The 12329-nt window shown below is 44.3% G+C and overlaps 1 protein-coding gene across 1 annotated transcript; it reads left to right on the top strand.

Moving 5' to 3' along the window:
• The first annotated feature begins 1235 nt into the window (after positions 1 to 1235).
• On the top strand, positions 1236 to 11245 carry mmp23ba (matrix metallopeptidase 23ba). Its single transcript, XM_069694024.1, has 8 exons — positions 1236 to 1559; positions 5358 to 5494; positions 6336 to 6475; positions 6960 to 7127; positions 7264 to 7428; positions 9201 to 9311; positions 10666 to 10792; positions 10874 to 11245. The coding sequence occupies exons 1-8, from the start codon at positions 1416 to 1418 to the stop codon at positions 11046 to 11048; spliced, it is 1167 nt and encodes a 388-aa protein (XP_069550125.1). The 5' UTR covers positions 1236 to 1415; the 3' UTR covers positions 11049 to 11245.
• Positions 11246 to 12329: the final 1084 nt, after the last annotated feature.

The following is a 12329-nucleotide window of genomic DNA, read 5'->3' as shown; positions in this document are numbered from 1 at the left end:
GTGTCAGCAGCAGGTTACTGTTGCAGCTGCTGCAGGTGGAGCTAGTTTGAAGCACTTTATATCGTTTTAATTTCAGGGAAAGCAGATTAATCTGAGTTGGGTAACTACCGAGACAGGAAAGAAGAAAAAAGTTCTGATTCACAAATCTGTTTTCAGTTTTTGGACTTTTTCTCTCATATTTGATTTTTTTTTTTTTTTTTTTAACATGTTGGATCATTTGAATATTTGTTTGAAGTGAAACAAGGTCAGAAGTTTTGAGGGGAAAATTACTGTTTGGTGGAGCTGTTGATAACTCATAAACATCTGAGACGTGACTCTGGCAAGACACTGATTTTTCTAAGATGTCAGAAACTAAAAAGGCTAAAAGTTGAGGTGAAAGTACAATGTTTTTAGCAGTATAATGTAGCATCAAATTTAAATACTCAGGTAAACTGTACTTCAAAATTGTACTTAAGTAATTGAGTAAGTGTACTTAATTACTTTCCACCTCTGTAGCAGTTTACTACACATCCCATTATTATTATCCACAAGGAACCACTGTCACCAGCAGGGCTAAGATACAGTATTATTGCTTATTCTGCTGGTTCACAGTCATGTAACATCCCAGGGTGTCCCTAAACTGAGCCTCACTTTGACCCCCACCAGTCACCGGCCTTTGTTCTACATTCTCCATCAAGTTTAAAGGCCAACAGTGTTTCATTAGAACTCCTGTTTTCACCCACCGATGACATTGTCCACTTTCCTGTTTCAGAATCTGCTATGCACACTCTACATGAGCCAAAACTATATATATACACAACTATATATAATTATATATATATAAGACAGTGAGGTACACAAGAGGTGGGGTGTCGTGGATGCAGGTATCCCTCTCCTGAAAAAGGCAAACCAAACTAAAATGCAAACTAAATCATCCATTTAAAGTCAAGACGGGTCACAGATGAAAGTATTTTGTAATCTGCCTTTATAAATATCTTGGCATGCCACAGAGGTACAGACTAAACTTCTTCCCCCCCCCAGCAGCATTACATAAACCTCCGAAAATCATGTTCCGAAGAAGCCATCTGATTCTGCTTTAGCTGCGCTCTGCTGCTTTGCAACAAGTGCTTTGACGGACAGCGCGCGTTTGGTTTTCATTAGATTGTCTCGACACTGACCCCCTGCCCCATCTCCAGTAATGTGAAACCAGCCCGCTGGCAGGCGCGCTGTGCGGAAGCGAGCCGAGCAGAGCTGATGCAGTCTGCGCTGCTTTCACCACCCGGTCCGCAGGCTGGAACCAGAAGCTCCCCAAGTGGCAACTGGTAACACGCAATGGCCAACAAGTAGTATCCACGGGCACAGATGGCAAAGTAATCTGCGCAGAGGGATTATTAGTTTTTTTTAAATTTACTTCCTGGAGGTGTGATATCGCAGCCATGGTGTGCTTTCAGACTCCCAGAAGTTTACGAAGTGGCGAGCCGGGCTTCGCTTCTCTGCCGGCTGCTGCGCTGCTGCTGCCGCTCAGCCTGCTGTTTGCAGGGATGCATCAGACCTCGGCGTTTCCCTCCTGGAGGTTAGAGGTAGGCTGTGATCACTTTGTGACATGTAAGGGCTGAAACTGCACCTGTGAAGTCCGCTATATTACCAGGTTATTACGTTATATTAGTAAGATGGTACTTATCACTTCAAATAACATAACTCCTCTAATAATTCTGCTTCTGCAACATTTGCCTACATTTACTGTGAAGCCCATAAAGCTAAGGCTTAAAATTATTTTTGATTTTATCATTTTAAACCCTCTTTTTTTGAACTAAGGAGCTTTTGGAGGAAAAGGGTTCAATTCATGATTCCTGTCTTCATAGTTGTAAAGCCAAAAGTGAAAGTTTAAATCATATTGAAATAAAATAATATTCGGTGCATCTGTTACACACAGAATTTGCCACAAATACTTAATTGTGAAAAATAGTTAGCATTTTTTTATACAAGCAGTGTAAATTTGACAGTCAGATTCAATTATACAATTCTTTAGTGGAGTCTGCTCAACAGTGAACAGGTTAAAACCAGAAAATATCAGATATTTTCTTTCTCTGCAAGACTTTTAATGCTGTGCAGTTTCAGTCATTTTTTTGGGTCTCTTTAAACCCTTCAAGACCAGTTACGATAATAAGCATCAGATTCAATTAATGTTGGCTTAAGGTGCAGTTAGATGAATATCATAATTAGGTTAGGCGATGGAATGGATCCCCGTACGGTCATATCTGCACACACTTCAATCACTGCCACCCACCCACGGTGCTACAGAGCCTGAGGGATAGCTTCATGTCATTTACTCTGCCACACTCTCATTATGTGTCAATCAAAAATACTGCTGGCCGGGATTATATAACTGCATAAGCTTTTTGTAGCCTATACAGCACAAGTAAAATACATATTGATGTATATATTTATAAGTTAGTGAATAAAGTTGAGTCAAAATATTATCACAGTGCATTTTAGTGTGTTTCCTTTGATGGTTACAAAATATAATGCACTACTTGCATCATTCAAAACTTCCAAGATGTAACAAAATATGCACAAGTCATACACAAAAAAGCACTTCTGTCACTAGATCACGTTCATTTACTCTATTTTCTATAGATTTTGACAATTTAATACATTCTTATAATGTAATTCTTTGCCCAGCAAAAGGAAAAGTCTAACAGACAGGTTGTGTTTTGAATTCCGTCAGAAATAGCCTTTGTTGAATAGAGTCCTCCGTGTCTCCGAGACGGAGGATGAGGATCATAATCCCTGGTTTAGCAGTCTCTGGAACTGAGCGTAAACTCTTCCAGACTCCCCCTCAGGATCCTCTGGGACGTGTCCTCAGATGTTTTGCCCTCCGAGTCTGCGCTCACCCCTGACTTGTTTCGTGCCTCATGGTTCATCTTCATGTGTGCCAAAGTGCGAGATTAGATTTTTGGTGAATGTAACGAGACGTGACACCGAAAGAACTGCGCTGGCCTTACTACATTAAACACCTCATAAGTTACTGAACACATGGCTCCAGTGTGTCAGCTGAGGTCAGGAAAGCAACTGTAACTGTATAAAACAATGACCTGAGCGTGTAATTCAATGGAGAAACATTATTTTTTTGCATGAGAGCAAAGAGACGTCATTGAGTTCAACAGCAGTGTGGGACAGTGCGCTAGACCGCCTGCCACTGTTTCATTATTTTGGGAAGGAAATGAAGGAAGTGCTGCATCTATTTGTTTTGACTGGGCGAAGCAGGAACAGGAACCAGAGGATAGGGTGTAGAATACAAAATGAAGGGATTTTAGATTTTCTCTCGCTCTTCAGCAGGTTTCCCCTGTAAGAAAACGCTTAAGCAAAGGTTGCAAAGGGCCCAGTTTGTTATGACTGCATGCACTGTAAAAGGTCCCACTGTTGACACTTTTCACATGTTTAATTTGCAGTCTTGACATCCATATGAAGATATTTCTAGTGGTTTTAAGTACCAAAAATCATCTGGCCATAGTATTACGTCTATATACTACCAAGAACAGGCTGTTTTGTGTCTGTGTCTTTAAGGCAAAATGGTATCAGTGATCCTCTCTTCTGGTTGGCTGACTCTTTCCTGAGTGACACGTGCCCAGGCCAACCACAGGTTTTCTTCAGTCTTATAGCTTAATAGCTTCGCAAAAGAATGACCAGCCTGTGTTTTCATCTACATAAAAGGTTGGATTGGACAGTTGGACCACTGGCTGTGTTGAGGGTGGACAAATTACAGAGTGAGTTTGTGACATCATAAACGTACAGAAGTCCAAATGGCTCATTTGCTGAATATGGGCCGTGTGAATTTCTCCATGGAATGAAAATTTTGACACTTTCACAGTGTTTACATAAAACATAGACCAGCTCTATAATCAAATGGAAACAGAAATTTGAATTTATAAACTATGGGACCCTTCAAGGCTTTAAAAGAATATGGCTGCCCCATGTCTTGTCTGAACCAATGACCAAATCTGCCATTATATAGATTGGTAAGACACGATAAATTATACAAACTTTGCGTCAAATCTTCATAAAGGACTTTTGGACTCAAAAGGTGAGAGTAGTCAAGTGAAAATTTGTAAAAAGTTTAAGAGAGAAGTTTAAACCCTGTCAAAATTCACACCTCAACAGCCCTGGCTAGTATCTCCATAAACTTGGGGTCCTTGTCAGTTTTTTTTTGTTACGGAAAGTTATAAAAACAGTTGGACGCACACCTCAGCTGCATGAAAAAAGGTGTATGGAGGAGGGAGTTTCGGATGCAGCTGGATGGTCTTTCGGGCACTTTTTTTTTTTTTAAGACCGTAGCCTCCTCTTAGATCCGGAAATGACATCTCTGATGTGTTTGACAGTGTAGGAAATACTTAGTTCGAAGCATATCAAACCCTTTACACTTATTACAAGCTGTATCTGGTAGGCAGACTGTGTTCATCCAGAGCTGCAGTATTAGCTGTATGCTTTATGCACTGTATGTATGCTTATTAGTCTTGAAGTACATTGAGTTAAGGCTATAATTGTTGTACGTGCCCACGAAATGAAAGAAATACCCACTCACTGCTGTCTTGTTCCCCACTCTCCTTAGATTCTGTGTGGATTTAGCGTTTGAACCACAAAAACTCTGCGTTAAAAAAGAACTGAGAATAAGACAGCAATGTTCTTGGTTTTGTTCGTGTGGCCTATTGCCACCCAGCAACTGCAAAAATGTACGATGTGCCTGCACTTCGTGATGCTTGCCAGTTGTGTGTTTTTCAGTCTGAAGTTGCACCTCCTCATTAAAGTCATCAGAAAGGACAAGAAACGTTCCTGTTCTCAAGCAGAGAGCGGGCTCGTTGGGTCGGCTCTTCCTCAAGTGTTGAAAAGTGGATTTATTACTTAAACCCATCTCCATAAAAAGTTATAGATTTATCAACCGGTGTGATCACCGTTATGGAACATCGTGGCCAAGACGAACCGCAGCTTCAGTCAGGGGATATTTATGAAAGCAAAGCACCACAGACAGCCTTTTTAAAGCTATGAAAGTATGAAGACTCCAGGTGGGATTATTTGGAGTTAATGTTGCCCCGTGCTCGAAGATATTGTGTATCAGGTGTGTGAAGGATCCTTCTTGCAAAACAAAGATACAGCAGCTCAGAGCAGTTGTAACTGGGAAGCTGACACACGTGGTTTAGTGCTTTAAAAGTTACACCTTGTAATATTCATTGATCTGACCAAAATAGAGTCTTAATCTCATCGAATTCTTTGGGAAACCGAACTGGAGTTTATCGTATTTAGATGTTCGAGGCGTCGAGCTTCTGCTCCTAACTTGACTTCACAGTGTGAGGTGATTCATTAAAGGTCTTTCTTTGTCCAAGGAAGAAGCTCACACCACTGTGTTGCTCATCGGGATCCGCAAAGAGGCCCGGTCACAAGTGCTTCACCTCTCCAGGAACAAGCGCTACACCCTCACCCCGGAGCAGCTCAAGTGGGACAAGTTCAAGCTAACATACAAGTATTTATTTGCGGTTTCTCCTCTCGTCTGCAACAGCAGTCAGGCACAGTTGTAGAAAATAGAGTAGATAGTCCCGGCACCGTAGATGAAAAGCAGCTAGACGAGGCTTTGACACACAAGCACAGATTATTCTCAGCTAAAGTAGGCATTCATAAACATTAGTGCAGTTCTGAAGGTCTTGATATCTGAATAGTATTGATGTGCGTAAGCTGCACTTTAAAGGAATAATTCATTGCTTGCCAAATCTTCTCATCCCAGTCAACATGAGCATTAAACGTCATCCAATGAAAGTTTGTCAAACCACCAAAAGCTGGTCGAAGCCATCAATTGACAGCAATCTGTGCTTACATTTGTCAAAGAGAGAAAATAAAGAGGCGACTTCTGCACTCTGCAGTCGCTTGGCTTCATATTAATTTGGATTGCGCTGCACTAACTGTTTGGAGGAGTTCCAGCGACTTTATTCTTTCTGGAGCTGTAAAATGATCCCATAAAGTCCTCTAAGTAGAGATTGGATTGAACCAGAGAGCTTCAATCACCGAATTTTGGTGATGCGACAAACTTTGCTGGACAGTAGACAAAAAGCACTTAATTAAGCAAATTTAAATCAGTGAAATGGTTTGAATCGCTGATTAACGAGCTTTATCAAAAGCACGAGTGTCAGTCGAACCCCAGCTGAGGTACAAGAGAACATCAAGTCTCAGTAATGGAGCTGTACTTGCAGTGCTTGTGGGAGTTCTGGTGTGTCTGAACAGTAGCCATTGTGTTTTGGCAGTTCCCTCCGCTGTGGAGGAATGTGCGTAGCGACCAGTATTAACTACATGATGCTGTTGTTTCTGAGCAGGTTGCTCTCCTTCCCCACAAACTTGATAAATGCCAGCGACACGCGCCGAGGCTTCGCCAAGGCTTTTGGCATGTGGAGCGACGTCTCGCCGTTCAGCTTCAGAGAGGTGCCAGCCGACCAAGATGCAGACATTAAGATTGGTGGGTACTCCGCACGCGGCTGTATCAGACCCCAGCAGATGTTCCTTGGCTCGAAGCTCCAGACTTCATGCTTTGTCGTTACTGTTTTCTCTCCATGCTGTCATCGCTGAAATGTCTTTGCCCCTAAATCACAGTACCGTGACTATATTACCAAGCTTATAGTCGCCATGATTCATATTTCAAAATGAAAAAAAAACAACAACCCATAAATGCTTAACAACTCCCATACATGTCAGCTCATGGTGAAGCAGTCTAAATTATGCTTTATCTGTCCCTCTGGGTGCAAACTCCGGGGCTCTGCATAAATCCTCCGTAACAGTGAGAGGAATAGTTGTCATTCTGCGGGGTGAAGGCTGAAGAAACAGCTCTGTCTTTTGTAATTCATCATCTCCCTGCTGTAGTCCGCACAGAGCAGCAATAATGGAGCGAGGGTTTCCCTCCTCAGCTCTGAGGCGTGCGTGTGTCTCTCTCTCCGTTTCGGCAGGCTTCTACCCCGTCAACCACACAGACTGTTGGCACTCCCACTTGCACCATTGTTTCGACGGCATCACGGGAGAACTGGCTCACGCATTCTTCCCGCCAACAGGCGAGATCCACTTTGACGACCACGAATACTGGATTCTGGGAAACATGCGCTTCAGCTGGAAGAAAGGCATGCATCTCTTATCACGTTTGTTGAAACATCCAATATTTGACTCATAAGGTGACGGATGCAGCAGACACCGAGGGGAACTCGCGGGGTGCACGGCAACGGTGAGAGAAAATAATCAACGGTATCTTTGTTGCAGGGGTTTGGCTGACGGATCTTGTCCATGTGGCAGCTCATGAAATCGGCCACGTCCTGGGACTCATGCACTCCATGGACCCCAAAGCTATCATGCACCTCAATGCAACTCTGACAGGGCGCAAGCTAATCACACAGGATGAGGTGTGGGGTTTGCACCGTCTCTACGGTATGTTCACGGCTCTAATGTTTCTCAGTCTAGTGTTCCCAGACCCCGATTCGCTGGGTGAATATATGGGTCTGGCCCATTGACTGCATGTAAAAGTACACGTAGCTTCCGGGTCTGAAAAAAATGAGGCCGATGCAAAAGTGCCTTTAGCTGCAATACCCCCGGCTGCCGCAGAGGTTGGCTCCAAAAAAAAAACTCGGGCTCCGTAGACTCCCATTAAATCATAAAATTCTAAAGTCAATAAAATTTCTTCATGAGTTATCTCGTCCATCTGTAAATAATACCGTCATTAGTTAGAAAAAAAAAGCTTCAAAAAGCTTCAAAAAGCCATGTTTTTTGGGCGCACGTCTGTTTGATTGACAGGCCAGCGGTGCAGTTAGGTTACAGCTATCGGTGGGCGGGACGTAGTATCGGCGGGTTTGCAATCGGATCGAGTCAGATCCACCGCTCGGTCTCCCCCAGTTTCAAACTGCTCGGTACTAGCAAGATGGCGCCGGACAAAATCCTAAATCAAGGGTTCATAAAGGCTGTTCACAAACCACTGGGTGACGTCGCTGTTGCTTGCTGCTTGGTCTGGACACATCATAGGGAATCTTTTCTAGTGGTTTCACCCAGCTGTGCGTAGGTCTCGGATTCAGTTCGAAACTATTGAAGCAGCCTTTAACCAATCGGCATCGACCACCATGTGCACCGAGAGTCTACAACCGCTGAAACAAACTCATCCATCCCCTCTGGTCGCTGTTCAGTCCGCCCTTCAGATTGAGTGAACAAACCTTGATGCAACAGGGTTTCTAGACTATAATCGCAGCAAAGAAAACTGAAGCTTTGAGCGGTAGTCTGGTGGAGCCGGGCTAAATGTCTCTGCTGTTTGTGTCCTGGCAGAAACGCGAAAGGTTTCCTTCGGGCTTCGTCTGAGAATTTTGGACTTACTCGGTCTTGATGACTTTTCGTAGTTCATCCAAAAGCCTCTTGAATGAGTAAGAACCTGAACAGCAAGTCCATTTCTGGTGCTGGGGTCCAACTTCATGACGAGTCTGATCGCCCAACATGACAGATCCGATGTTTCAGCAGCTAAAATGAACACGGAGTACCCAGCGGTCATTCACAGTGGCAGACAACTGACGCCACATCTGGGCAGCCTCTCGACTTCCTGACAGAAAGACCGGCGGGAGAATTGCTTTGCCCGCTTTCACCCAGTTTGACAACTTCTTCAACAGATTCCATGATGTTGTCGTTAAACATGCCAAAGCGAAAGAGAACTGACGTTAGCGCTGTCAGGTGGAGCAGCGAAACAGTCCGTCCTCGACTCCGACTTCCCGATTCACTGCGTACGTCCTGAAAGACGGCAAGCTGCTAGTGGTTGCAATCCAACATGTAGTCTGTCACGTCAGTCAAGAGTAAGAATTTAAGGATTTAAGTGATGGCAAAAAAAAAAAAAAATCCAAACTATAAATGCAGTCTGATTCCGGCATTAGGAGAATTACATGTCGAAACACTTGAGAAGAACCAGCAGTGCAAAAGCTGTGATGCATTTTTGGTCAGAACTAAGTAGGATGTAGACCACAGTGTTTGTCTTTGACAACTGATACCGAAAGCCAACGTGGCATTAATGAATACTGTATAAAGTACTCATGAGTCATCACTAGCGTGTATTATGGTGAGTCATTTTCATTGGAAGAAAAAGCAGATTGGGGATCCAAATACTTTTACTGCTGACTGTCTGATCCTCCTCCTTCCCTCCCTCCCCCCTCCCCTCCCCCTCTCTCCTCCAGGATGTTTGGACCGGTTATTTATCTGTCCGGCCTGGGCTCGGAAAGGCTATTGCGACAGCAAGCGCAAGCTGATGCAGAAGCACTGCCCCTCCAGCTGTGATTTCTGTTACGGTAAGACGCAGCAGCAGCAGCCGTCCAGGGAAAAAAAAAAAAAAGAAAAAAAAAAAAGAGAGAAAGTTTTCTCTCAATTGAGCAGCGCAAGGAGCTGCTGTGAACCGTTTGCCAATGGAGCAATAGGAGCCAACAGGTCCAGCCATGCAGAGCTGCGATGGAGGTTTTCAAGAATCGGGTTTGAAGGGAGATTACACTTGCCACTGGAGGAGTTTGTGTTTTATTTCTGGGGAATTGCAGCGTCCCCACAGAGGCAATGTGCATTCGAGCCCCAGATAGCCGACACAGAGGAGCTGGTACCTGTTGGTCGCCGTCTCAATGCGTTACACCCAGTATGACATATCAGCAGTCTGACAGCCGAAGCCGCTTTAGGTTTATTGCAGGATGCTCTGGTGCCGAGGTCTCCCATTGCACAACAGGAAATGGCTCTTCTTAACCATCGCAGACCCGTAGATTGTTGTGGCTTTCTGAGATTTCTGTCAGCAACAAGGGACAGTGAGGAGAGAGGCAAGAGGATACGATTCCTGGCTCGCAGTAATCTGTTCCTCATTGTTGATTGGGAGACGTTGTACGGCTGTGGAAAATTCCTGAGCGACTCCAAACCGCTGGAATTTCAGACTGTGGCTTGAGGGTTAGAGACACACAAGGTCAATTTGGATTTTTGCGGCATTAACGAGAACGACTGGGTTTTTTTGTTTTGTTTTTGTTTTTTAGCAGACTTTGAGTTGATCGCGCTGTTGTGTTTGTCAGAAAGCAGATGGGAGAGATTACATTGATAAGAAAGCCACGGCGCCGGCAGGTCAGCTTGCCGCCTTAACGCCCTTAACCTTATAGGGTTTGCTTCAAAAGTGTTGACGCCGATCAGAGTTTTGGTGTTTGTGAGGGAAAACTGTGGCGTCTCCAGATTACAAAAGACATGAAGTTATATTGAAATCTTTCAGCTCTTCTCTTCTCCTAGACGGTCATTGAATGCTGAAGAACATTGTAAACTCATTGAAGTTTGGATCTTTGCATTTCTTTGGCGATGTGTTTCCGAGGGAAAGTTGTGGGATCTTCAGATTACAAAAGACACGGAGGTATATTGTTTCTTACGTATTTGATGCCGTTTTATCTCATTTCTTTTCTATATTTTTTAAATATTCCTTTATATCTGTTTTTATGTGAAACACTGCATGTCAGTTTCTTGCCGTGAAGCACTTTGAGCTGCATTCCTTGTATGAAAGGTGCTATACAAATAAAGTTTATATGGTAAACTCGTAGCTCCACTCTTGAATGTTCGAGAGCGTTGACCATTGAAGATTTGACCTTACTGTCCCACGCCAGCTAACGGTTTTCCCCTTTCAATCCTCTTCAGAGTTCCCGTTCCCCACTGCAGCTCCCACCCCGACTCCCCCGAGGACCAAACACAAGCTGGTCGTTGAGGGCAAGAAGCTGACTTTTCGCTGTGGGAAGAAGATCGCGTCGAAGAAAGGCAAAGTATAGTGAGTGTCTCTAATCTGCCATCTGGCTGCAGCGATGCCACCGTGCGACCGCGCCGTCTAACCTCTCGCCTCCCGTTTCAGCTGGTACAAGGACGGGGAGCTGCTGGAGTTCTCTCACCCAAACTACATCTCCCTGAAAGACGACCACATCACCATAGTGGCCAACGCCATCAACGAAGGCACATACACCTGCATCGTGAAGAAAAAAGACAAAGTCCTCACTAACTACTCGTGGAGGGTGCGCGTGCGCTTCTGAAGGCCTCGTCGGGATTCCCCGCACACTGAACAGGACACGTTCGCATACTTGGGTCACCAGGAGACCTCATTCACTAGGGCACATACTTCTGTTGTTGTTTTTAAGTGTTTTTCCAGTAACTTCCACATACAGCTGTCTTGTCGTTGACTCATTGTGTAAATGCATACGTGCAAATTAATAAATGTTCCGTGACAGGTCGTGTTTTCGTGGAAAGTCCTACCTGACTGTGACGAGCTGTTCTTGGTAGAGTTTTGAAGTTTGGATTTTTTTTATTTGGTGATGAAAAATCGGCGCAGCCCTCGTCAGCCGTTTGGGACGATAACGTCTACTCTGGATTAATGAAGCGTGAACTTCTGCAGAGCTCCTGCTGATAAGGCAGCACGGCTGTCCAAGGCCACCCGTCGGTTCTTGGTGAACGTCTGCAAAATGGAGACTAATTAGTTGGATAAGTGTTATAATTTCATTCGGAAGATATTCGCACTGCAGGGCTTTACAAAACCGACCCCGGGGAAAACATGTCATAAAAAAAATGATCCATGCTTCTTTTCAGAGGCCTTTACAGAAGCTCTTACATAGATGCATGCCATTTGAATAATTTACTCCCACCGACCGAACTGAGCTTCCAAAGCCAGAATAAGCAATGTTGTCTACAGCCTCTGCAGCTATTTGGACCTTAAACCGCATATGGAACACCTCAGACGTCTAGCTTACTTTACTAGCCTCGCAGCGAAGCCAGGAGTCTGTCTCCGGAGACGGCGCAGTCAGTTCCACTCGCAGCTCTCCTTCCAAGCTTATTCAACACATCAGGTGTAATAATCTGCAGAAGGGGCTCCGGTGGGGGCAGGGGACAGATAAAACTGATTAATGAGCATTTCCATTTAGTGCTGGCTAAAGGGCGGCCCGGAGACGAGAGGGTTTTTCTGTGCCTGTTCCAGTGAAAGCAGCGAGCAGTCTTGCAGGAACCGAAGCCGTACTGTTTATTTTTCTTTGGCTCAAAAATCAAAGAATTTATTGTTTAATTCTGAAGTCGCGAAACCATTTAAAAACAAAGGCAGAGCGAAGTCGGGGCCTCTTTCCCCCTGAAAGAACAAAGTACTGAGACAAAGTGTGCAGTGCAAAGAATGACATCACTTTTGGACAGCGACTTCCAAGTTGGGTTGAAGGCTGAATTTCTTTTAGGCTCGACTTCCCTTCATTTTTTTTTTTTCTCCTCTGGCAGTGTGCGGTGCTGTTTGCATAACTTGGACGGGGTTTATAAATATAGGGAAAACTGCAGACAAA

This window comes from Brachyistius frenatus, unplaced genomic scaffold (genome assembly GCF_029030835.1).
Source record: "Brachyistius frenatus isolate BFR_SWC_R1_liver_20210118 unplaced genomic scaffold, ASM2903083v1 Contig_16, whole genome shotgun sequence".
NCBI lineage: Eukaryota > Metazoa > Chordata > Actinopteri > Embiotocidae > Brachyistius > Brachyistius frenatus.
The sequence above is the reverse complement of the archived record's forward strand: the minus strand, read 5'-3'. Positions and strand labels throughout refer to the sequence as shown.